The sequence below is a fragment of the Apteryx rowi genome, unplaced genomic scaffold, assembly GCF_003343035.1.
Source record: "Apteryx rowi isolate R43461 unplaced genomic scaffold, aptRow1 scaffold_481, whole genome shotgun sequence".
NCBI lineage: Eukaryota > Metazoa > Chordata > Aves > Apterygiformes > Apterygidae > Apteryx > Apteryx rowi.
The window spans coordinates 417431-444630 of record NW_020450740.1 but is presented as its reverse complement, the minus strand read 5'-3'; the positions used below and the strand labels follow the sequence as shown (position 1 = coordinate 444630).

Below are 27200 nucleotides of genomic sequence, written 5' to 3'. Positions count from 1 at the left end.
CCCGGCCCGGCCGGCGCGATGCTCAGCCTGCAGGACTCCGTGTTCTTCGAAATTAACATAAAGTCTCTGCTGAAATCCTGGAGCGGCGGCAGCAGTAAGTATGTCGCTTTCGCCCGCAGCTACAGCGTCATAGCGGAATTTTTTTGTGCATGCTGCTATGTAGAATTACGCTTTATAGACAGAATTTTTTTAGTCATCCTGTGCGTTGGTACAACTTGGCACGTGCAGTATGAGAGACAAGCAAAGTGCGCTATCCTCTTCCCAGTTCTCACGTAAGAAAAAATAAGCGTTTATATGTTTTCTTGGGTTGTAGTTGTTTCACTCTGATAAAGTTGCTTGCACCCTTTGCTGGCTGGCTGAGAAAGGTGACAAACAGATGCCAGTCCCTGCAGTGTTATCCCACACTGCAAAGCACAAAATGGTCGTTTGAAGCAAAAGCAATTATCCACAGACTGAGCATTTTAGAGTGGGTATTTTTTGTATCTTAAGTGCATCAGTGCAAACCCATTATTTCATCTGAAAATAGTGTCCTCTGTGGTCTTCTAAATGGCCCAAACGTAGCATTTCTGTGGGATTTCTTGTCTGAACTGAAGCAACAAAAGCAAGGATGCTGCTCCCGGTAAAGATGGGGGTGTCCTCGAGTCACCCCCTCGCACATGCTTCAGTGCGGGGTGTCGGCCCCGGAGCTGCCTGCGCTGTGTGACAGGCTCTGCTACTAGGAGCACAGCAGATTGATAAGAGGATGCCAGGAGATGCTAAAGATGACGTAGCTGTACATCAACTAAGATCCTACGTATTTTATGCATCTTAAGTGTCTTGTATTCATAAAGATTAAAAAAAAACTTAAGTAGGAGGAGGTATGTAGCTTTGTGTTTCATTAATTGTTGTTTGAGGTGTACTGAGACACAGTTTCCCTCACCAAACACTTCATCAAAATACCTCTGTTGGGATTTTTACCCTGATCTAGCATTTTTGGGGTGGTGATTCACATGTCTCTGGTTTGAAAGAATTAGTAATGAGTTATGGCACAATGTGTTTATTAATCAGTGGTAGGAGAGTATGCAGAGTAGATACTGAATATGCCTTAATAGCTTATTCAGACATGAGGGTTTTTTTTCTGTGCATTAATTGCTTTAATTCATGTTTTGGACTAGTAACTTTTAGACTTCTGATTTTAATTTAAGCAATGGATATCTCTAACAGGCACCTTTATAGGTTTTGCTTTTCACATTTTCTTGTTTGTGTTTTAGAATTTAACTGTAGCTGTTCCAAATTGTACCATGTAACAGTACTTTATAGTTGCTAATGTTCTTGCTGAAATAAAAGTAATCAAAAGGGAATTTTAAAAAACATTTTGCAGTAAAAGATGCAGGTGCCTCATAAAAATGATTAAGAATCCTTAAATTTGATTTTATTAATGTATATTGTTTCCAAACTAAAATAAACTGTAGGATACATTCAAATATATTAAATTCAATCTACTGTTAGATAAAGTAAATGCTGTATAAATAAGGAGATGAATTGCAGAGTCTGGATTAGGTAACTGTGAGTTAGCTATAATAAAATAAGGGATAATAATAAAAACTAATAATAAATAAAGATTATCTGAGAAGAGGTCCTATATGGTGTTATGTCTTCTCCTTTATGTCCTCTGTTATGTAAGCACAACAGAGAAAGATGTTTCTGACTCTTTCTTAACCAAGTGGTATTTAGGTTCTGGATGATCTGTTAATGAACAAGTTTTTTTCTATTAACTAATTAGTTTTCTATTTTAKTTTTTTTCACAATTTTCACTTTTGTGAAAATGGACGTGTTTTTGACATATGTGCATGCCTAGTCTTCCRGTGTATGAAAGTCACATTCTGACGTCTTTCCCCTGAGCAGAGCAGCTATGAGCAGAGCTTTAGGTGAAGTTTGTAATGCTTGGCTTAAAGTATTGTAATTCATGCTGATACCCTAGTGAGCTGAGTTGAGTGGGTGAGCTGGTCGCTTTTCTTTTAATACATTTTCTAGTCCAGTGATGCAGTATGTGCCGAATAAGGAATTATGCAATATTTACATTGAGTAATGTTTGAAAATTCAGTAAACTCATACATGCTGAGAAATTGCCTAAGAAATTTTTCTCCTGTGTTTTTATGCAATTTTTACATGTATATGCTACTTTTTACAGGCTACTAGATGAACTTAAAATTTTGTATACTAAAGAACATTGAATGAGGAGTGTGTGTACTTTTCTGCATTTGTGTATACATAAAAATAGACATTTGTAAAGAATGTTTGAATGTGTAACAAACTCAGCAGAGCTCCATGGGTCTGGTTTAAGGGCTTGCTTAGCTGGCATAAAGTTGTTGCAGCGCTGGCTAAGGTTTTATTATAGTTGATCTTTTTTCTTTCAGTAACAACAATGAAGTGACATTCGCATGGCCTAGTTTCAAAATGCTGTCCCTGTGCCAACAATTTTAGGCATTACGTCTTTTAAAGTAGTCAGGAATGTTCTCTTTAACCAACTGTGTAGTGAGGATGTTTAAGAATGGATTTGCTTACTGAGCTTGTGGAAGTAATGGAGACTTTATATTGGCTGTTTTCTAGGTTGCACAGCTCCGTAGTATGTAAGGAATCTTAGATATGGTGATGAATCTCAGTTCTAAAGAAAAAAAATTGCATATCCTTAAAGCTACATGTTCTGGTGTTGAGTTCAGCGCAATTTGAATATGAGGTCTATTTAATGATTCTTATGAATTTTTTGGTTTTGTAGCAAAATACCCATTTTAACTGTTGTTTATGTCAGTGTAAGAAAGCTCTCAGTTTTTGTAAACAAAAACTTTGATAAAAGATCTAGATTACATCAGAATTATATTTAGTAATACAATTTGTGTTCAAAAACCAAGTGTGGTGCTTTTTACAGTGCAAAGCATTATGTAATGGAAACCTTTCTTTAAGATATGACATGTATTTTAATGAAAACTATGCATGTTTTTTTTTGAGGTTTATGGTCTGTAGACAAGAATCAACTGCTATTCAGTGAACAGGACTATGTTCCATTGCTGCCTTTTAAAAGGCCTTCTGTGTTTCTAATACTTACTGTATTGATCATCTTGTCAAGAAGTAAAAACTATTTCTTGAGAGTAAAAGAAAGGAACAAAAAAGCTATTGTCTTTCTAATAATTCTTAATAAGCTTCCTATTGCTATGCTAAGTTTTGGCGTGTGTATTTGGTAAACATTTGATAAACAGTATACCTGGCCTTTGTGTATCTATGTCTGTCTTTAAGCTCATCTGTAGCTTTTCATGGTACCTTTGTGTTGGAGGTAATTCATGAGATTTTTCTATCAGTTTGCTGGGTTTGAGTCATGAGTCATGCACGTGCTTTAAGAACTTGGTGTCAGCTCTGCAGTTGGAGGGAATGGCGCTGTTCTTAAAGCTTCGGCTGCCAAAGCTGCACTGAGGCCCTTGTCCTTAACTGTTTTTGGTGAAGGGTGTGTTAACAATGATTTTTGAAGTTAGTATATCATACCTGTGAATCTGTGAACAAACTCATGATAGGAAAGTAAGCAGTCATTTAGGAAAACATTTAATAAAATTGTAAATAAATGGACGCACTTCTTTCACACACCTACATAAACGAAAACAAACTAGTGGAGCTATGGATGCAAGGTACTGACAAGCATTTGAAAACCGGGGAGATTTTTGGATCTTCTCTCTATGCATGAAAAAAATCAGTTGGACTTGAAGAATTGCTTGTCTTACAGGATTAGCTTGACCGAAGATTTCTTTCTCTTTTACAAATCAAAAATGGACTGTTGGTTTTCTTAAGAGAGGTTCTGCTCTGATAATACACTGTGTTAAGTTTTGAAAATGCTACTAAATCCCAGTGTGACTATTGGGGATTGAGGGGCCTGGAAGGACAGGGAGGGCTTTTTATTTTTTTCTTTGTTTGCTTGATGTATTTAAGTGTACTTCGCAGTAGTAAATTTAATTGCAGGTCTCTTCCTAGCACTGCTGAAGCAGTAAGTTTGTTTGATGTAGGAGGAACAGGGTGCTTATAATGGCTTCTCCATAGCCTGATAGTTGTTATTTAGAAGTTACCACTGAATAAAATGTGAATGTATCAGGTTTTTTTGTATTTTGAGTAAAAAGGGATTATGGAGTGTAACCTCCATATTCGGCTCTGTTTATCAGCTTAGGTCTCCTTTAATGCATTTCCTAGTATCTGATATATTGGCATACATTCAGTTAAATGAAATGCCAGTAGCATGTTCTATGTAGTAAAATTTTATTTAAAGACAAAATAGCTATTTAGAGGAATTTATGGCTAAGTGGTTGTTCAAGAAGGTCTACAAATGGATCTAGGCTGGAAGGAGACAACTGTGCTTGTAAGTAGATTCTCCAAACCTGTCAAACTGTACCATCATAAAACTGAAAAATACCCAGAATGCATAAATGAATCTTCTGAAGCTGTCAAACTTTTTCAGTCCCACTCCATTAGTTTGAGTCAAATGAATAGGATGAAGATGAAGTTTCACACGGTGACAAATTGTTCACTTTGGCCAAAAGGGGCAGCCTTGCCCACTGCCGTACAGTCTTATCCCCTTTTCACCTGCCAATTCTGGTACTTGTCTCATCCCATGGTGAGCTGATTTAGGTTGTTAAATCAGCAGAAATTTTTCTGGAAAGGTGAAGGAGATATGTTTTTTCTCCTTCAAGGGAAGAGGGGTGAGGACAGCTGCCTGCAAGTGAGAGGCTGGCAGCTGCTTTTGGCAGCCCTGAGTGGATATCTTCGCTCAGCTGGATCATTCAGCCTTGCTCTCATGTGTATTGCTCAGAAGCCTCCTTTATATTTGCTCAGTTCTCTTGTGCATGACTGAAGCTGTGTGACTTCTGGATTGTCTAGCTTTCGCTGTTGCTAGCTACACGTGCCTCTATATGTTTTTTTTTTTCTTTTTTTGCCTAATCTGTTTGCCCTCAATAATGTTTAGCTGAAGATCCTTTTTTTGTTGTTTTTTTTTTGTTTTGTTTTGGAAATAATGTTTCTTATTTATTCAGTACATTGTAACATGTACTTGCATGGAAATTTTGTGTGGATTGGGCATATGGGCCTGAAATGCTCATTAGGGAAGTGTTTGTGACTAGATTTTTACAAATCAAAAGTAATGTTTTGATGTTTTGGGCCTTAATTGGACTTTTCTGCACATTAACACAGAAAACATTGTATTGTGGATTTTTTTTTTTTTTTGAAAGAATGTGTCATCTTTGAGGTTCTGTACACCTTCTAATAAAGATGTCTGCATTGTAGTAAATACAGTATGTGTTGGGATATACATTATTTGATTTCATCAGGCATAARTATACCAGAATGAGCTTTCCTTTGGTGTGTTCTCTCTATTAAAGCATAACCTTTTTGCTAAATCTGTAACTAGATTTTGTAATGATTCAAATTGCAGATAAGACTGCTTTTGAAAGGAGAAAGTGGCCAGAATGCAAACCATTCTGTCAGCTACTGTTGCTAGAATAAACTGCATGCTCTGCATGGACTTCAGGAAAGCTCCAGATAAACCAATTGCAACAACCCATATCAAATACCTCATTTCTGCTGACTTTTTTTTTTTTCTTCCATTTTAAACTCTAGCTCTGGTGCTTTTGTATTTGAAGGGGAAAGGTTCAGACACTAGAGATGTAATAAAGAGATCACTGACAAAACAGTATTTATTTAGAAAAGTGGTTGACAACTTTAAACTGCTATATGGAGCAAAACTCTTGTTTGCTGTATTATATCCTGTTTGCATGGAGTTGCAGTTTTCCCTTCTATGAAAAAAATATTCTTCCTCATTCCTCTAGAAAGAATGATGATGCTAGTCAGAGTGAACTTTTAATTCTGTTAGGTAAATTGCAAAATAGAGGGTAAATGTATGCTTTAAGAAGAAAAGGTAATTTTAAATCGTAAGAGGTACTTGTAATCTGAAAGATACTGCACCATGCAACTGTATATACAGAATTGGTTGGACTCTGATGTTCCCGGTTGCCTGTGCTAAGGTCACAAGCAAAGGTTTAAATTGCTAGGTCTGGTAGAAACTACTTTCTGTGAGAAATTTCAGTGGAGTTTACTGGAACATTATTTGGATAATAGGTTGACAAGCTACAACAACATACCGAAATAAAATGTTAAGGCATAGAATTATGTATTTTTTTTTAGTTTTAATGACTTTAATATTAGAATATTTATTACTAAAATGTTAAAGTATGGGAAGAAATGAACTTTTTATCATTGGCTTTGCATTGAAATATCTCATGAGACTAATCCAGGCGCTGTTATGGGTCAATCAATAAGTATTTTAAGTATGGTGATGGTCAAAAAGCTAACTTATTTAGCGATGGAGAATGTTTCACTACAGTTACAGAATTAAGTCTTTTATGGCTCTCTCTTTTTTATCAGTGGATGTAGGTGAAACAAGAAAAAGTGTGCTTAAAAAGGGAGGGTGGAGGGACAAATAAGATAATTTTTTACCTTTTCTCATTCTTCTTTTAAGAATGAAGAAGAATTTTAAAATCCAAAGTGAAGAAAGAGTGTTTTTTTCACATTTATGTAGCCCCGGTAGACTGCTAAGAGTTTAAAACAAACAAGCAAATGACCTTTTGGAACTTATAAAATAAAAATGTATATGAACAACAGTAATATTAATTGGTTTCTTGCTTCAAGAATTAATTGAGGTTTTAGAAGTAGTTCCTTTCTCAAAGAGATCATTGGAAAAACAGGATGGAAGTATAAATGACTGCCCTGGTTCTGCCCCCGGCACAGCTGGCATATGGTCCTGTGATAGTTTCAACTTTCTTGTCTGCAGCTTCCTGTCTAGCTCACTGCCACAGAGCAGAGTGCTGGACTAGAAAGACATATTAGTGCCATAAACCCTGACAAATCAATACTAACTAATGGATAATGTAAAGAATCATTATATTCACAATGCTACCAAAGCTGCCTAAGTAGCCTTTTGAATTGTCAATTTTCTTCTTTTGACCTCTTTTATTTATAATCCCTATTTGCTTCCTTTGCTGAACTAGAACATAAGTTCTTCAGAGCAAGAACTTTTGTACTTGCGTAGGTGCTGGTATGTTTGGTTCAGTAAAAACTCAGCTGGTCATTGTACAACTGATGTTAGGTTTAGAAAACTCAGTGTTTGACATCTCAGTGGAAACCTGCCTCCTTTATCTCTCTGACATCTTGTTTGTGCCAGCTGTCAGCAGGACAGAGCAGTTGGGCCAAGTATCACCAGACTTTTACTGTTCTTTCAGCTACAAATGAGGTCTTGTCCTGGAAAAAGGCAAGCTAGCGATCGACCCTTCAGTTCATTTTTATGATGACAAAGCAAAGACAGAAGGAAGCTAACCCAGATGTACTGAGTTTTGGCTGGGAAGTCCATAGTGTTTTGGATAGCTAGTTTAATAGTATTTGGACTTTCTTGGCATTTCAAGCTACTACTGTTTTTACCAGGATCAGTTTCTTCTCTCCTCTAACATACTCTTACTTATCTGTGGTACAAGTGAGTTTTTCCTTGGCAGCATTTGGTGCATCTCCTCTGCTCCATCCATCTAGTTCTTTCGGTTCAGAGGCTTCAATGTTCAGTTAGCTATGACAGTTCTTCTTCTGACACCAAGGGCTCCTGCTCCATGTGGTTTGCAGGGCCTTTCCTACACTCAGACAGCAAAAAGGAAGTGAATTAGTGTTGAAATAAGAGAGAAAAAAAAATCCAAAGACCTAGTTTTGCCCAGTTAGAGCTTTAAATGTTTATATATGTTGTTGATCAAATTACTTTCTTTTTGTTTCCCCCTGGTGGAAGAATAAAACTTTACTCTTTGTCTTTGTGGGTCTAGTGAACTTCTAGTCGACTCAGTAGTGAAGTAGATTTTTTTTATAGCATGATTAAAACAGCTTTTTGATGTTATCAATATGTGACCTTACAAACTTAAATACCACATCAGTGGGGGAAAAGATTGGTGATGAGCCCTGGATGCGAATCTTGAATTTCTAGGTCACCAGCTTGCATGTAACTCAACAGTGGCCAAAGCTTGTTATCATTTCATGGTTTTGCATTTGGTCTCACTCCAGGTGTCAGCATTAGTGAACTCAGTGTTTTCAGTTCTGTGGTAACTCTTGAGGCCCTGATCCCTGGCAGAGGCCTCTAGTTGCTGCTGCAGCACAAATAGCAATGTTGGCAAGCGCTGCGCGACCGTTTCATTGCTCTTTGCTTGTGTCTGCCCCCCCACACACACACACACTCCCCCATTTGTTCAGTTGTTAATTTGGCTTATTAATAAATTCTGTAGTCTATTGATTAAAAGAAGGTTAATGAAGTAATATGTTTTCTTGAAATAAGTACAGATTTTGCCTAGCTTATATATTGATGGATATGAGCTGAGGTCCAAAACCTTGACCAGAGAAGTTGAGATTTCCAGGGCTGAGTGGGAACAGCAGGGCAAAAGAGAGGAGAAAACTGTTTTCTTAATAGCATACCTGAGAAAGAACAAAGCAAAGTATACTGATAACGTATTTTGAAAATGAGGCAATATTTATGTATTACAATTTAGGAGATAGCTGCATTGGCTAGCTGTCCATGCTAATTCTGGTCAGTAGCCTAAGTGACTTTTTTTTTTTCTCTTCATGTAGCAGTGGTAAGGAGAGTTATGAATTAGATGAGCATTTTTGTGATATCCTCCACTAGAAAATTTTGCTCTCTGTTCCTGAAGAGGGCCAGACGTTGGTGAAGTTTTAAAACAGAATCTTAGTAGTTACTTACCTTTCTTACAGCATATTTCCTCCCCCCTCCCCTTTTTTTTCTTTTTTTATTTGTGGTAAAGCGTTTCAAAGTCATCTCCTAAAAAACATGCAAATTCTGCTCCTGTCATTGATGGCCAAGCCATCATTGGTGTCAGTGCATATAGTTAGATGCTTAGTGACTTTTCAAGCCTCAAAATCTCATAGTATTCAATTTATTACGCTTCTGGATGTAGCTGTTATACAGTTGTCCCACCTCTTTACAGGCTGCCTTCTTTAAAATACAGATTTTATTATAAATATTTTTTTTCCTGTCCATCAGTAAGGAAAACCTCAGAACAGATTTTACCATATTTCATATTATAGGTCAATGCCTCAGTTATTTGCTATTTTGCTTATAGACTATGGATATTTTCTTTATTTTTGTGTCTTCCTGCAAAATACCAATAATTCTAATACACAATTTGTATCTGAAAACTGTAGGAAATACTGCTACAACACTGTATAAACAATGTAACAGATGTAAATGTGAGACCTTACAGGAGGAGGGTTTTTTTCCTTTTTTTTTTTTTTTTTGTAATAAAAACTGAAATAAAACAGGTTTTGCTCACTGTCTCATACTTGCAAGTCCCAGAGTGTGTGTGCGTGCTCAAGAAGTCCGTCCAGCAGCCGGGCAGGACTGTTCAGAGCATCGGTTCAGCAGTAAGGCCCCACGATGCTTGTGTCCAGCTGTCGGGTCCAGGATCCATTTCAAGGACCTAGCAGACAAGGATGCCAGCTGTCAAGCCCTCCTTGGGTCTTCTGAGTGGCTCTTAGGTTGCCAGCCTAAGAACCTAGCACAACCTAGCACAGAATTAAGAGGCTTCTCAAGGGACACAGCATCAATGCATTTTCCCTGCTACAGCCTTCAGTGTGCTAGTCCAGGAAGGAAAAATAGATTTCTTTGCTAGCAATAAATGTTCTATATTTTTTTTCATCCATGGGTTGAGCGGTGCGCCTTTTTTTTTTTTTTTTTTTTTTTTAACTAGGTACGAAGGGCTGGAAGGGGGAGTGTGTGTGTGTGTCACCATGAAAAATAGTAGTATATAGGTGTTTACCTGCAAATTTACCTGTCACTTGAGTCGTTAGAAGGCTGTCACTCGGAGATGACCATCAGTCATTCTGTAGTTCTCAAACTGCAGTTCCTAGGCCATGAAAGGTAACTGAGAGAAACYGAAGTCAGTCAGCTACAGGCTTAAATTTGCTTAACAGGAAACTGCATCTCCCTTGAACCACCCCCCACCCCAGATGTCTTCTAATAGCAAAGGCTGGAAAACATGGATACAGGTGGTAGGATTATACATATATGTTGGGTTCAAATGGATATATTATTTCTGGATTCTTATTGGTGAAGCTGGGTAGATGCTGCAGCTGGGTTGGGAATCCAGCACTGAGTAATGGGAAGGTATCAAATATTTTACCTCATCAGAGAAAGCTCTAACAGCTCATGTTTATAAAGAAAAATTTGATGGCATGAATCCTTGGAATTGATACTAGATAACTAGATATCTGAACTCAGCTCCTTCCAGTTGTCTTTTTGACTCCAGGAATTAGGTTTGAGGAAAGGAGAAAACGTGCAGTGCTTTTACAAGTTATGGCCTCTCTGCTATCAAGTGAATGCGCAGTACTATCTAAAAGCAAAAGCCAGGATTAATATGGTGATGAGCTTGAGTGAATAGGCCCCATTGAAAGTCAGGGAATGCTACTAGCTTGAGCTTAGTGCTGGCTTGGTTTCTGTTTGCTTGAGGGCAGGTGGATCAGAAGAACTAACAGGACATGCCAAAGTTATGTTATTCTATCCTTGCTTTCCATATTTAAATGAAAGTAGTCATCTTTACTCCTGTTGCAATAATAATTTCACATAAAAAAAAAAATCAGATATTGCTCTTTAAAATGAGTAGTGTAAGCTTTTTTTCTTTTCTTTTTTTTTTGCAATTTAATCATGCAGGAATATAATTATTTCTTTGCTTGCATCATTACTGAAGGTATGACTTATAATACTGTAGAAGCACAATATTGAGATGTAGGAAGTTAAGAAACAAATTGAGGGCTTTTATTCTTAATTTATTATTATTTTGAGGGAATACAAAATTTGTAGATGAGTGAAACAATCTGTTAAATATGCTCAGTTATACCATAATGTTTTAAAGGAACACACGAATACTTTGCTTGTGCTGTGTGAAGTATTTTGACAGTAGGTCATTCTAGGTCTTCCCAATCAGTCTACTGTGAAAGAAGACACTAGCTAACAGGTGTGCACTTGCTGTGGTGTCTTCTCTCTCTCTCTGAGGAGTTTGCAGCTGGATTACAGAGGTGTTTTCCAGCAGAAATGCATGTATTAAATCTAACTTGTTGTTATTATTTATGCAGCTTTAAGCTGAGTTGAAAGTTATAGTTGTATAAAACATCAGTACAGCAAATGCGTTTCTGAAGATCAGCCCTGAGAATGCAACTAATAGTATTGATACTTTACATTCCCACAGTTAGGTGATGGATCACACTCTAGGTTGTGGACAGGTGAAACCATTGAGAGAAACTAATTTATCCTTTTTATTCCTTTGATCTGATGAGTATCTGTATGGAAATGGCTTTCTGATGGTGAAGCATAACACATTAAAAACATTTGTAATTTTGATGTGTGCTGTGAAATAATTCTGATATCTTTCCAGGTGAAGGATCTTTTTGAAATTCAAAATAGTGCTTTTTTTTTTTAAAAAAAAAAAAAACTGTTTATTTGAAGAGGTGGTCTATTCTTTGCTGACAATTGTTCTAGAAAGGGAATTATTTAAACAATGCAGTTTTAATGGCTTGACACTTTAATGGTCAGGATTTCCTGATGTGATGCCATAATCAAGAATGACTGGGCAGGACTTGAGAGAATTTAGTTCAAAACCAATTTCCTTCCCCCCTTCTTCCCAGCCCCCAAACCTTTGTGCTTTGTCATGTTGCTTTCCAACTGCATATGTATGCTTTGCTCTCTTGGTGTCTTGAGCTGTCCAACTTACTCATGAGTTTCTCCTTTTTTCTTTTCTCCTCTCTCTCTTGTAATAATCTATGTGTATGGTCTATCTTCAAGGGCTCTATAAGCCGATTCACATAATATGAGTGGTAATTTTTCTTCTTGCACATGCTCTTAGCAATTTCAGCCAGTATTTCCCATCTATGTCCCAACTCTTGTGTTAAGGAATTTTTTATGTATAAATGTAAAATTGGTCCTATGTAAACTTTAATGATTTTTTCTTTTTGTTTGTTTGTTTGTTTCATTTTCAATTTCTTGTTTGTAAAGGTGGTTACTTGCTCCATAGGTGGTGCGTTCTTCCTTGCCATCTCATAGTGAATAATTAGAGTTATGTGGCCTGGGAGATCAGGTGACCTTTCAGCGACTGTATTTGTGGCTGTAGCTTGTAGTCTGATGTTTTCAGTGGACAGAATGAGCCCGGCAACCACTAGCAGTCTAGTTCTGACTGGCTGCCCTAGATCTCCTGACACTTCCTTCAGTGTAAGGCCTGACCTCCTTTTCTACCATTATATTTCTTAAGAAAAGTATCTGTGTTTTCTACCTTCCATAGGTATAAAATACCTGCACATCTGATTTAGATACTTGTACATGATAACATGTGGCTGTTGTTCTTCCTGTTGAATCACTGTTCTATAGAGAAGCAGGTTCTCTACAGACAGTGTGAGGATAGTGTGTTATTACCCTTCTACTTATTTTTAACAATTTCGGCACTTTTTTCTTTTGAACCTGAAGGAAAACTTTGCCAAGGGATAAATACTTAAACTGGTGTTTTGAAAATCAGTAGTGGGAGCTCCTTTCCGTATGAGAGAGGTTTAGAGAGAAGCTTTTGGTGGGTTGCTACTTCTCAACTACCTATAAAGGTAAGAGGAATGACTAGAATAGTCCTTATTAAGAAAGCCAGCATGATTTACTTGGTGAAATTCCTAGCCCAATTTTTCTCTTCTTGTGTATCTGTCTGTAAGTGAAAGACATACTTAAAATATTTTTCCTGATTTTTATGTTTGTGATTTTGGTTGGAGTTAATTTTTATCCTTCATGGGACTAGACTGTTTTGTCTGTTCTAGGTTTTTTGAGAAGTAGTAACATACCTGTTTTATTTTGAGACTTCTCAAAATAAGGTGGAGAAGAGACTGTCAGATATGAAGTCCAGTGTGGGAATCAGAATATTTGCCAGTTAGACTTTGCTCAGCCATTAAAACAACTAGGTCAGAAGAATTTATTGTTTTCTTTAGAATACTTCCCCAAAGAGTCTCTCCAAATTAATACTAAAAAGAGAAAAGTGGGTATGGGACAGAGAATGTAGTAACAAGTCTCCAGAAGATTTGGGGAGAGGGGGAGCTTAAAAGGGGGAGAAAGGTCTTCCAAGGACCTGCGTGTGTGATGCACAGAAGACTGACTGACTTTATCTGCAGACCGTAATCATAGGTGTGGAAAGGATGGGGGAGAAATTTACTTGGAACGTATATTGATTTTTATAAAGATAAACAGCACTTTGAAGTAGTATTAGCAAAGAAACTTTCTCCTCTCATTTTTCCCCTATAGGATACAGCCTGGTTAGATTTTTAGAAAGTGTGCCAAGTGAAAATCTAAAATTACAATGTCAGAATCAAATTGTCCGAGGATTTAGTGGTGGGGAAAAAGACTACTAAATCTTTGGAAAGGTAAGACTGCTTAGTTGTGAGGAAGAAGTTCAAATTTGAGGATGATCAGTAGCAACAAAGACTGTATCTGCTGGATCGGCTGGGGTTCAGTAGAGCTAGAGCTAGTATGGCAATAAACGCAGCTTATGAATGGACTCCATGAAGAACCACTGGTGGTACACAGTCTGGGCAAAACGGTGTAAAATACCTTGCTGTTCTCATGTTGTCATATGCTTCTGCAACCCTGGTAAACTGACTGCATCAATGAATAGTGACTGCACCTCCCTCACCACTCTGAAAGCAAATTCAAGTGATTTAAGTGAAAACATGACTGAAAAAAATAGTTCCCTTTAAAGTAATTTTAAGGTGTGTATTTCAGACACTTTTTTCATTAGTGTTATTTTTAGACTCTCCCTAAAAGAAAACAGCTTTTTTTTTTTTTTTTTTTTTTTTTTTTTTTTTTTTTTTTTTTTTTTTTTTTTTTTTTTTTTTTTTTTTTTTTTTTGCTCATTGAGTTCTGGAATAACACTTTCATTGGAGGTGCACTATATTTCTTGTGTTCAGAGATTTTTGATGGTTGCTTTTATAATGGCTCTTTCTTTGTTTTTGATACATAGGCTGGAAGCTAAGATTTGGAATGTGCATCTGTCATAGAGAAGTAAATGTCAACCTTTTGACCAGTTAATGTCAATCAAAGATTTTTACCATTTCTCTCATTCAAATCATCAGACATATTCTTGGCATGAGATTTTTCACTAGAGTGAGTGCAGAGACTTTGGAAACAATAGAAACAAGATAGTATATAGCAGTCCCACGGTTACAATAACCACACTGTTACTGAAGGAGTTGTCTGCTCTGAAAAKGAGAACACTGCTCTGGGAGGCAGGAAACCTAGATTTAACTTTCTGGCTCTGCTCATAATTTGTTGGGATGATATTGGTCAGGTTGAGTCGTCTCTTGGAGCATCAGCTTTTTTATTAGGAAAAAACAATGGTTTCTTCAATAAGATACCTGAAGACTTGTTGCTAGAAAGCACTCTAACAGTTGTTATAGATATTTTTCCATATATATTAAAATCACTTCTGTGGGGTAGGATGAAATGTTCTAGAGTTTATCAGAGCAGGAGAGAAGGAGCTCAATTAAATTTCCATTAAGTAATTATGCTGATAATATTTTAAATCTTTTAACATTTTCATACTCTCAGTTGGATATTCAAACACTATTCTGCAGCAGCTATTATAGGAAGCTTAAAGTAGCTGTGATGCTATCTCTGCTGCAAAAATAATAATAAAAATTATCCATTAAATGTAGGCTGTGTAAAACAATTTACTACCTTAGAAATGAACTTAACAAAAATTCTGTTTGGTGAAAATTGTGGTGACTAAGTGTGTTGAGTATCCTTATTTTGTAGTTGGATAGTGTATTTAAAATACATGGAGGAATTCTAGATGTATTTTCAGTTGTCTTGGAAGAGAGGAGATATCTGGAGGAAGTTCTGTTTCAATCGGACTGTTCAAACTTCCTGAGAAACAATAGGAACTAAACCAGAGCAAATTTCAGTTAAAGGAAAAGACATGAAAAACTTTGAGAGGACCATTTAAAGTAAATATGAACACTTCATTAAATGTAGAATAATATTTTTAAAAAGTGTATGAAAGCTAGAATTATTTACTTCACATTAGCCATCAAGTGAAATGCACTCGCCCACTGACGCAGGCTGATGTGGAGTAGCTGGGTACCTGTTGTTTCCTGCTTTGTACGTTTGAATCCTAAATAGCTCCATTCACTCAAATGGGAAACTATTATTACGCTCAAGTGCTTGCTGCGTTTGAGCAATACGGAGAGAAGCAGAATCATGAAAATACCATTCTTTAATATCAATTTATGTATAAATAAACTTCCATAGTTCTGGACATTTTTTGTGTTTAACATGAAACAATTTTGTCTCTAATTTAATGTACATCACACATATTGCTTTTTGACCTAGGGTATACTGTCTGTCTCGTTATTCTCTGTATTGTTTTACTGTTCCCTGAAACTGCCCAAGCAATTTGGTGTGTCCCTAGCAACCAAACAGGGCTGTTTGGCAGGTATTTCCTACAGCTCTACAAGGGCACTGGCTGCCAGATTTCCCGCGGAGCACCAACTCCCATCAAAACACACACACCGGATATTTGTTTCAAGTGAATAATGTTTAGTGTTTTCAAGCAATTTATGAATGTAATGTGTAGTGTCAATGTGTTGGTTTTGAACTGTTGTAACTGGTATGATTTTTGGTTCCAGATTTCATCCTGTAGTAAAAAAACAAAACAAACAACAACAACAAAAATGGTTTTGATATAACAAGTTTTCATTTCAAAAAAAAATAAAGCCCTGCAAAAGAGATTGTTGTATTATTGACATTTAACATTTCTCTAAGAAGTCAATTTTAACTAGAGAAAAATAGTAAAAAACTGTTGGTGGAGCAGAAGGGAAAAAAAACTAATAGTAGTCTGTGCTGTGTTCCTTAAGTTATTTTGGGGAAACAATTTCTTCAAAGAGGCAAAACCTACTTCTCTTTTTTTAGAAACAAAATGAGTCAGTGTTGTATTGTTCTGAAGAACGTTCCATTTTTTGTAAGCTTCCTATGCTCAAAACTTGCATTTTCTCAGGCAGGTAAGAGCCCAAATAGTTTATGTTCTGTCAGCTTTGGTGGCAAAGAATTATAGAACGAAATTGTTTAATGCAGCCCCGTAATGAGACTTTCTGTTAAATATTGCTGTTTAAAATCCACATAGTGGATTTTTATAGTGTTATCAGTTTCAAGTTCATGAGCAAATGAATCCCACTGAACATAATTATACCAGATAATAATGTTGTTTGACTAAGTTAAGAAATCTGATATTAGATTTCAGCTTTCCTTTAAGGAACTACTGTACAACTTCTTATTAAATAGACAATTTAGCACTCTCTCCCTTTTTCCTTCCCATATATTTTTGTGTGTGTGTGTGTGTGTGTGTTTTTGTTTTTGTTTTTTACTAACTTACTAGTCTTATGTAGCAGATAGAACACAAACCCTGTTATATGTGAGATAAGAATCACTAATATGAACTGTTAACAGTCATGAATTACAGAATCCTCAGTAAGTTACTGCACAGTTGAAAGTAAATCCTAGTCTTTTATTCTGCCATTGGAATATGCTGGCGTTTCAAAAAAGTTAAAGATATTTGTAGTCTTTTCATGACAGTGTTTAAAATTGCTTCAGTTTGACATTTTTCTCTTGTTTGGAGGTTCATTACGAACTGAAGAATTTGTGTGTGTGTGAACATGAAAGTTAGTAATATGTTTTACTGTGGATTCACCTTACCTTTGCATTGCTGTTGAAAGAAGAAAAAGGCAATTTGCTCTCCCTGTGTCCCTTTCTTCTTTGTGCTTGCACAAGTGTGGATGTGGCTGTGTGGTGGTGAACTGAAAGGGCAACCGGTTAGGTTAAAATTAACCTGGGGAAACAAAGAATATGTAGGCTGCTTTTCCAGTTCAGTTCACTACAGAGCTGCACACTTGCTTACGTTTGCACAGAAAGAGGATGGTACAGAGAGTATGAGTGGGAATGAGTCTTTTGACAATACTGTTGCGTATAGCATCTGAAGGGGCGTGTGTAAAATTATAGCCTAAGAGTGGGGTTCATGGCATTGTAGACTGATCTAAGGCTGTCATGGTGCCACGTTTCCCTGGTCGTGCTTTCTGCCTTGCACTGAAATTTCTGCAGCAGTTCAGGAAGCTGAACTGGCTGTAATTTAATTGCTTCTTTTTTTCCTTCTAGGGTTAGGTGTTTGTCCCTTTTTCCCATGATGAGTTGATTCCCTAAGCTGTTATGTGAGCAGCAATGCAGGTGTGAGGGACACAGTGTGTGGGTTGATTTGTCTGCAGTATGCTTGGTTTTCAGCTTCAACTGCCTTGGAACTTTATCCTTAGCAAGAGCTTTTTTTTTTTTTTTTTTTTTTTTTTTTTTTTTTAGCTTTAAAAGTAAACACAGTAAGACAAATTTCATATTGAGGATTATTTGACTACTGTCCAATGCAAAATAAAGATAGCATGTTCAAGATGATCAGCTCTTGATGTTTTCATAATTCTTAAATTGCAGGGGCTTTTCAAGGGAATCTTTTTAAAACTGCAGAGAAATGTGTCTTGTCTAAATGCACTGTTAAGACTTGCCTGCATAGGGCAAATCTTGATGTCCATGGGTGAATCCAGAAGGTTAGGTCTAGTTTAGGGAACACATTAGTCCTGCTCAGTTGACGTGCAGAGAGACAAGAGCCGGTCAAGTACCAGTTTCTAATCATTTAAGAGTATTAGCTGGACAGGAGCTGTGGCATGTTCCAGTAAGTCCTCAGTTTGGATGATATGGGTGTCATGGCATACTCCAGTAGGTAAGTCTAGAAGAAGCCAAAGCAGCTGCTTGGGAAACTTTTCTTCTGACCAGACACAGCTAACAAAGTTCAAGAGGAGGTTTAAACATCTCTAATTTCTTGACAGTGAGATGTCTCTTAGCTTCAATTTATGTGACTTAAAATAATGGAAACCTTCGTATTTAGGATAGAAGCAACTTTAATTAGAAATGTGTAGTATCTATTAGAGTCCTTAGGTACTTGCYTTTTTTATTCATCTGCAGGTGGATATGGAAGGAGAGTCGTTCAAAATCTGTATGTGTTGCACCATTTTTGTGTTTTGTAAATCTCATACTGCAGTGTTTCTTGTCGTGACCTGCTGTGGTCAGGAAGGATGTATTCATTCTCTTCCCTTTTTCTCTGCTCGCACTCCTGTGCTTTTTTCGTGATGCATAATGTCTCTCTCTTCCTTTGCTGCCTTTGAAAGCATCAGAGTTTGAAAACAACAGGAGCAGCATGGATGTTGGAGGATGTGCACAGTGACTGTAATGAAATTAAAATTTTTTTGAAGTGCCTGGCATGTGTGTGCTTCTATGCTGAGGGATAAACCAGTCATCAGATTCAGGATAGGGAAGGAATTTTCTTTCAAGTCAGATGTTTTGGGTTGTTGGTTTCCTTTGCAGCATGCCCTTTGGTCTGCTTTCTAAAACCTTTGTGTACTTTCATCTAGCAAATTTCCACTGTGGGGACCTAGAACATGGCAGTATCTTTGATCTCTCTGCTTGTGCTGTGTGGCACATGCTCTTTGGTGTCTTTTAGGACTGCTGTTGCCAAGATCAAGATCAAAGTGTTGCAGGCTGTTCAGAATTGCTTTGTGGCATGTGGTGCGCATGCAGAGAATAGCCGGGTCAGTCTGGCATGTCACATGCTGCCGCCTCCGATTCCAGGGAAGTCGGCTGTGTGACCCTGGCAATTCCTGCCCGCCCATACGGAGACAGACTGCAGTTTAAATACAGATCCAGGAGAAAATAGTATCTTACTGGAGCTATGCTGGTTAAGTAAGTAGCTTAAGTAAGATAAACTTCCTTTTTGATTAAAGACTAAGGTAGTGATGACCATTCAGTTTTCACTTGTGCTGAATTGTTAATTTCAGTAATGCATCTTTATAAATTACTGTTTGTTGGTTTTGTTTTTTTTTTTTGAAGAAATATGCATTATGTAAAATGTAACTTGCTGAAGTTATAGAAAAAGTTACGAATGGCATAGATTGAAATGGAGGAAGATTTTGAGTGAAGTACCAAAAGGTTTGGTCTCTGTGGTAACCAATATTTTCATGAATGAGTTGAACAATACAAAAAGTGTTTTAGTAAAAGGTGTGGGTATTTGGTTAATAGGAATTGTGCATATACAAATTGAAAACAAATCAAAATTTTGAAAATTAAGCAATATTGGCCAAGTGCATCTAACCAAGTTTTAGCTGCAGATAGCCTAAAGAAGCCTACCTGAACAAGTTGCAATATCTAATACAGTAAAAAAGACTGAGAATAAACTCCCTATACAACCATCATGGGGGGAGGAGGGGGAAATCTTGGTATTAAAAGCTAACACTTATTAATATAATTTCTTAATAAAAAAAACCTGCTGTCACAGAATATGCTACAGAAATATTGGACCTTTCTGGGTAGATATGTTGCATCAGTAGAGACACCAATAATTCTTTTGATCTATTGTGTGAAAGACAAGAATTGTGATCATTTACGCTACTTGGTGTGTATGTGTTAAATACAAGTAAGTACTGATATCTGATATTCAGTACTGCAATTCATGTTGGACAATGGCTGTAATAATAAATAAATATGTTTTTATTGGGTGCTCAGGGAGAAAAATAAAATTAAAGTTTGATAAATACAATGTAAACTTAGTAAATGATAGTTTCAGTGTAAGAGTGAAAGCTCTAACCCTTAGAGAAAGAAAGAAAGAGACTAGTATATCCAGTGTTGTTTGTACTGATTGATGGATTGATCTATTTTCCCGACAGGGAGCAAGTATTYCAGATTTGTGACTTGAAAGAGGAGAAAATTCATGAGCTTAAAATATCCAGAAAGGCTTTGGAGTTTTGTTAGGAAAATCAGTTTAATGACGCAAAGTGCCAAGGGAGGCCAAGGAAATATTTTCACTGAAGATACTCTGACACCAAGTAGAATCTTAAACTTCATGGGTAATTTATTAAAAAAAAAAAAAAATCGGAGCAAACAGATGCTTCTCACAATTTAGCAAGATAACCCAGCAGTCCTTTTAAATTATACCTTTTGCTTTTTAGTCATGTTGTATTTGAACTGAAGATACGGGATATTAAAGGCTCTAAACTCCATCATGATCAAAATCCAATTGCCTTCAGAATGAAGTTGTTTACACATCTCAAGACAATTCTGCATTTTATCAATAATAAAAATATGTTACATTGTCTCTACTCTCTTATGCAACTTAGCTTTAGTGCGGAATTTCCCCTCTAATACAAAATTAAAAAATTGTTTTGGGTATTATAACTAGGAATTTTCTACTTCTGGTTTTCAGAATTTACTGTGTGAATATCTGTATGTGGTGGAAGGGAAGGTGAAGAAGTGGCAGATATTGTGTTTAGAAGTTCTGGTCCTTTACAGCTCTTTAATCTTCTTTTTTTCTATAGCCTCCACACCACCCAGCAGAGTAAATAAACGCAGAATTTCTCCAAGTGTTGTTTCCACCTGGGAGAAGAGAGGCGTCATCATGTCCAACATTACTATTGATCCAGATGTCAAACCTGGCGAGTATGTTATCAAAAGCCTCTTTGCTGAATTTGCTGTTCAGGCTGAAAAGAAAATTGAAGTTGTAATGGCTGAACCTTTGGTGAGTCCTTTTTTCATAGTATCCATTGAAGCAGTCTTGCTTTTTATCATATGTATGTTTACTGGGGAAAAAAAAAGATATTGTTGACTTTTCTCTTACTTCAAGAATGAACAGCCCTCTGCAAACGGGGTTGCTACCTGTTTTATTGTCAATGTTTTATTGACTTCTGCCAAAATTGTTATGAATGATTACTGGAAATGAGATCTCTTAGTACTCATAGATTCTGTAGAGTTACAAATGGAAATGATGACATAAAATATGTTCCAACGTTAATGATGCCAAGCAAGTTACCTCTTGTTGTTTCTGTGAAATATTTCAAAAATGAATTTTAAAGAGAAAATGTATTTGGTTTGTTTTCCCAAGTAGTGTTAGCACTCACAATAACACTTTGCAGAACACAGTAGTCAGTGTGCATTACAAATAAGCTAAAATGCAAAATTCTGTTGGTAATCCAGACCTCATGATCTTGAAATAAATGGATTTTTTTTTAACTCGGAAATTTCACTCAATCATGGTTTTTGATTTCTTTGAGAGTCAAAAGCTGTGACTTTAATATTAGTATCCTTTAAATGTTTTTGATATACAAAAGTGATTTACCATCCTAAAGTTAAATGGGAAATGCAAGCATACCCTCCAGTCTCCAAGTATGATCTGTAAACAAGTGCATTGCTGCTGTGATCTGATCAGAGCTTTTTCTTAAATAATATTACTTTTTGAAGTATAACTTAATAATGTACAAATGATGTCTTCCATTTCATAATGTAACTTTTAATGTTCAGTTCCTTGACATTCTTGTCACTGTGCTTTTCCTCCTCCTATTCTTCTCTTAGTTCTCTTAATAAATTTACTCTGATGACATTTTGTAGTGCAATTTTTTTTGAATATTTTTAAATCAAGGATGCACGTGGCCTGTAGGGGAAGAGAGCTCTCATGGGCCACTTAATATTTCACTTTATTGGTGAAGATTGATGAAGTACTTGACATTTAGGTAAACAAAATATGATTATTTTACAAAAACGCACATTTACTGGATATAATTGCAAGCATTTTACATTTAAAACATTGATAAGTTCATAACTTTGTGTACCTGAGGTATTTAACATATCTCCACACAGTTAGCATGCCTTGAAGGTTTCTGTTCACTGTTTTGCAGACTACCCTCTGTCTTAGAGAACACCAGTGGACCATGATCATGACCCTGCTATGTAAAGGGCATGATATCAAGGAGAGTAAACTTTTTTTTTTTTAAGGTGCCCTGTTCCTGTGAATAGCTTTAAATATCTATAACAATAAGATTATCCTTCCCCTACTTCTATGCCTCATTTCCTATGTATCTCTCAAATTCTGTACAAAATGCAGCAGATGCACACCTTAGTTACAGTTACAGCTCACTGTAGTCACATAGTCATTCTGCATACTGAAGATGACATAATCGCGTAAGAGCAATATATGATTATATAGAATGGGATTTCCAATAAGCTATATGCATAAGCATGTTGAATTGAGTGTACAGTGGCAACCTTAATTCAGATATTTCTCCTGTTTATTACTGTCATACTTGAGCAACTTTCTAAAAGGATGTATTTATTTTTAGTCCTTCTGAAAAGCAAATTCTATCACATAGAGCCATGCTGAAGAAGCGGTAACCTGTGGATCCCCAGCTGAGGCTTCTGACCCTGCAGCACATGGAGTGCTTGTAGCAATAATAGGCTGTTGGCCCTCAAAGTGTTCACCAYAGTGAGATGGATTTCTTGTCTGTTCACTCACCACACAGTGGTGCTGAGAGAGTTCAGTTCTTGGATTTGGAAAAGGCATGTGCTTGAGTGCTTATATCTCCTTGATTCTCCTTCTTGTGCTGACTCCTGTTTCCATTCCAATGTATGCCAAGGTCTTCTCAATCTCTTGCTCCTACTGCTGTCCTCTTCCTAATTTTTACCTACTTGCTTTAGAATAGGGGTGCTTCTTTTTCTTCATTTCTTCAAATCATCTGAAGGTAAAAGTACAGGACAGACTCACTGATTTCTGAACTGACAGAAGCCCTTGCCAATTAAAGCGTTATAGAATCTTGTCTAGTTCCTTCAACCAGGAACACTTCCTGCAACATGCATTTAATTTTTCTGTATATGTAGACACTTAAGCTGTTTTATTTGAATGTAATTTAGTGTTTTATTAGTTCCTTATAGATATGAAAGGAGGTGTAATCTCTGCATCAACATCTCTTTGGCAAAATAGTTGAGGGACACAAAATAGATTTCTTTTGCAATGAATCCGAGTCTTGAAATCTTAATATTAACAGCTTTTTGTCACAGGCAAAAAAATAATAATTTGAAATAATAACTTAAAAGCTGAATAAATTAAAAGGCTTTTGCTTGTAACTGTTGCTTGGAGAAGCGTATCTTATTACTGTGAATGATCCTATAAAGAAAAAGGACCATATGAACATCTGGACCCCAATTTTAGCAATTCATGAAAAGTTCTGTAAGAAACTGTCTAAAAGTACAGAAAAAAGGGACTAAATATCTATTGTGGTGTCACTGATTGACACATCTTCAGCTAAGACCATTAGTAGATTGAAGGCTGAAGAAAAGGAAACATTACACACCCGCTTAGGTATACATTGTATGTATGTACTAGGCAAGCCTACAGTTTAAACTTTACTTGACTATGTCCTTGTAGACATCATAAACAGGTAGGTATTGAGGAGAGTTTAATAAGAAAGCTCAGAAATGTTTATGGGAAAATAGGTATGAAAACAGTCAAGGCTGACATCACTAAGAAACGAGAAGAGAAATGTAGGGGTCATGACACTGTAGATGAAAAGATAGATTACTGTACTGAATATCATTCGAATACTTACATGAATGCTACTCTTTTGGTGCCCTCTTTTTCTATTCTTCTATTAAACATACCAAGGAGGAGAGCTTTTGGTCAGAATGACAAAGACTGTACCATCTTTAATTCAAATGGACTGAAAAGGGCTTTTCCCATAGTCATAGCTGGCTTGGATCTCCTAACTCAAATACTGATAGCAAGGTAAATATAGTAGCCCTGGAGTTTACCAGTACTGCAAAACTTGTCCATAGACTGGATTAAATACTCTAACAGCAAACCCAGACTCTGTCCATTCTCTACACTGTTAACTGATATTTAAACAAATATTTTAACATATATTATTCACATAAAATAAAAACATCTTAACAGATTAATGATTAGCAAATCTATATTACTAATGAAATAATGCACATTTCCAAGATGACTGATACTCAAAAGCATTGTTTAGTGAGGTTCCAAGATGATTGCATAAAATCTACATTAATCAAGATCTTATCAATGAAAGATTGTAAAATTGATATTGTGCATACCTGTATACAATGTGTATAAAATTCATTCAGATAAAATATGAAATGATAAAAATTTGATAGAATAGTCATTTGTAAAATTATTCTGTATAACAGTTCTATCTGAGATCATTTGTCAAGTTGAATTTCTTTAAACAAAATGTATTTTAATGCAGTCAGTTGTAAAATTTACATATATAGTCAGCATTCCTTATTTTTACATGGACTGGAAGAAAAGGCTATATAGAAAAACAGAAATTTAAAATAGATGTTAGAAGCTATGGAAAAGCAAAACAGCTTAAGCCTATATGATACAAAGTGGTGGAAGGGAATCCGTAGGTGTCTGAATGAAAGGAAGGACTGAAAAGGCTTTAGTTTTGTACATTATATTTGATAGACCTACTAAATATTTAGTTCTGGTGTTTGACATTTTAAAAATAATGCTAAAAGGCTGAAGGGGCACAAGAAAGATTTAGACTGAAAATGGAGAAAAGGCTTTACAAGGAAGAGACAAAAACCCTTGATCATTTTAGTTTAATTTGATTTTGTCAGATGACTTGGCTACAAATAATAGAGTTTGTGGAGAATATGTATAGTGTTGCATACATCTTTAATGTCTTAGATGAAGCTAGGTCAAAAGCTGTTGGATAGAATTTGGAGCCGGACCAATTAAATTTAGGAACTAGACACTGTTTTTAAAATTCGAAGATAAACAGGCCAGCAGCAGAGCAAACTGCATAGGAAGTGGTAACTTCTTCAGATCAAGACAGTGATACACACACATATATATATTTTTTATTRTTATTATTTTTTTTTCTTTTGTAAGGTAGTATTTCTGCCAAATGTATTGCTTTCATATGGGAGCAACTGATTTGTGGTCTTAAAAAAGTAATTAGTGATTTCTCTGGCTGTAAATTTACTTAAGATACTTAGTGAGTAACTAAGTAGTTTCCTGAACATTTAATTAAGAATTCTCTGCTTGCAAAATTTTAGTACAGTCACACCTCAGAGTTTCCAGAGAAAAAGCTTACCGGAGCGCAGTAACTTCGAATACGTGATTTAAGTAGCAAGCATAGCCACTGGAGCGAATGTCATCTTTTTAGTTAGCAGTCTGATGTTAAGTTAAAAACACCTCTCTCTCTTTTTTTTTTTTAAATCAATTGTCCTAAGTCTTTTGTAGTAGTATATCATTTTAAAGGAAAAAGAGCTCAGGCACAATTTGAGTTACGGTAGCTTAAGATACTGTCCCTCAGCTGAGCAAGTGCGATTGTGTGCCTGATTTTGGCCTTCCCCAAACGCAAAACAAAACGCATCAGTGACAAGGATAAGCGATAAGTTCTGTTACCTTGTGTTTTGTCAGGCTGAATGTAAAGGTAGGCAGTTGCTAGCAGTGGTTAACTTGGTAAGCTGCTAATTTAGTAAATTATAGTTAGTCACGTGTAAGTCAAAACAGCAAAAGTATTTAAGCCTGATGCCAGTACTAGCAAACTTACCGCTTTCATGGAGAAACTAAGCACTAACGCTGCTAAAACTGACCCTGGATGCTTGTGGAAGTCTTGCCTAGGTGCTTTCCAAAGCTTGTCTAAAACTTATAAAATTTAACACGTCACCTCTCTGTTTGTTATACACCCCTCGGACCTACAGGAGAGCACGCTGCTCAGCGTTCGGGCTGCTGGAGACAGGGAGGAGGTGCGTGCAGGGCAGGATCACTTGTTTGTCTTGTTACTTGTAGCTTTTTCAAGTGACAGCACAGAAGTGAGGGTTAGTTCTGCTGTGCTCACCTGAGCAGCTCAGCCACGCTGAGGTGTAGTGGCTCCCTCGCAGAGGCTGGTGGGGATGAATGCTGGAGGTGGGCCAATGGGTGGTGCCATCTTCCGCTGCTGCGGTTGTTTGCTTAGTGCACGTACGTCTACATCCTGCTCTCTGCTGCCCGGCATATGTTGACATTTCTGCTTTATACAGTGGATGCAAGCTGCTCTTTGTTTAATTCAATAGTGTTTCTTTCATTTAACTTGTAGAAGATAAATGTAGATCTATTATTTCCATCTCTCTCTGAACTTGCAGGAAGCCAGGAAAATAAATTATTAATTCAGTGAAGGTTTCCAGACCTTTACTTTATGCTGTTGGATAGGTTATTGTAAATCATATGAGCCAGCTGGGACAATGACAAAGCAGTGTTAGAAAAATATATCAAATGAAAATAAATTTTAAAGCCATACGAATAGTTCAGAGGCTTTGCTAAACCTGTGACCAGGTTGAAGAATATTGTTTAGTAGGCATTATATTAACTGTGGTGATATTTACCTTTTAGCAGTGAGATTTTACTGCAGTGAGAAAATACACAGTTTTGTAGACTTGTAAGGTCTTCATTCTTTCCAATATTAAAAATCTGAGCAATTGCATCCTCATTTGCTGTACTAAAATGTCTCCACTGGTATAGAATGTGAATGAACATAAGAAGCCGAGCTTCCAGAATTTTCTTGAAAATAGTTGTGTTTGCTATCTGTCTTTCATGGCTTTCAACTTCTTTATATATAAACTTCTCAGTCATTTCACTTTTCTGTGATCTGTTAGCCACTTTTTGTTTAGGTGCTTCTGTTTTTAGACCCATACAATGGATATAGTAAAACACTGATTTTACTGATTTGTTCACATATATAATAATTTTGTAGAACCATGGTGAAAAAATAGCTTGTTAAGGCGCTGTGTCATGAGGATGTTTAAGGAACCTCCCCTTTACTGTTTTGTCTTACAGGAAAGTTGCTTGTCTCTCTTCTAGGAAATAGTTTTCTAGTTGATTTTTCTTCAGCTTGTTCAGCAATTTACAATATTTATATAGGGCGGACCGTTTCTCATGTTTCTTCTTTGGAGATAAGATTATGATTATTTGTGCAGTTTATCTAAAAGCACGTACAGATAACATGAATTCACCTATAGCAAAAATTTCCGTGAAGCAAAAAAGGAAGGAATTATAATTTGCAAGTACTTTTTGAAACTTTTAGTATCTGCTGCAAAATGTAAAATTTTATAACAATATCCTGAACAGACTGAAAACATCAAGTTATATGAGTTTTTAAGACTCAAAAACCTGTTTACTTGCCAGTACCTGAAACCTTTCCTTCCCTTGCTTTTGAGTACAGTGAAAGAA

The 27200-nt window shown here is 36.4% G+C and overlaps 1 protein-coding gene across 12 annotated transcripts in view; it reads left to right on the top strand.

The window, feature by feature from the left end:
* The window catches only part of FRYL (FRY like transcription coactivator), a 178475-nt gene that overhangs the window by 52972 nt on the left and 98303 nt on the right, over positions 1 to 27200 (top strand). For 10 of the 12 annotated variants that reach the window (XM_026078606.1, XM_026078608.1, XM_026078611.1 and 7 more), the window contains one exon: positions 20515 to 20714. In XM_026078606.1, the coding sequence (XP_025934391.1) occupies positions 20595 to 20714 (120 nt within the window). In that variant the 5' untranslated portion in view covers positions 20515 to 20594. Of the gene's footprint in view, positions 1 to 11; positions 95 to 18674; positions 18887 to 20514; positions 20715 to 27200 lie in introns of those variants that run through there. The other 2 variants (XM_026078605.1, XM_026078607.1) reach the window with 2 other exon arrangements.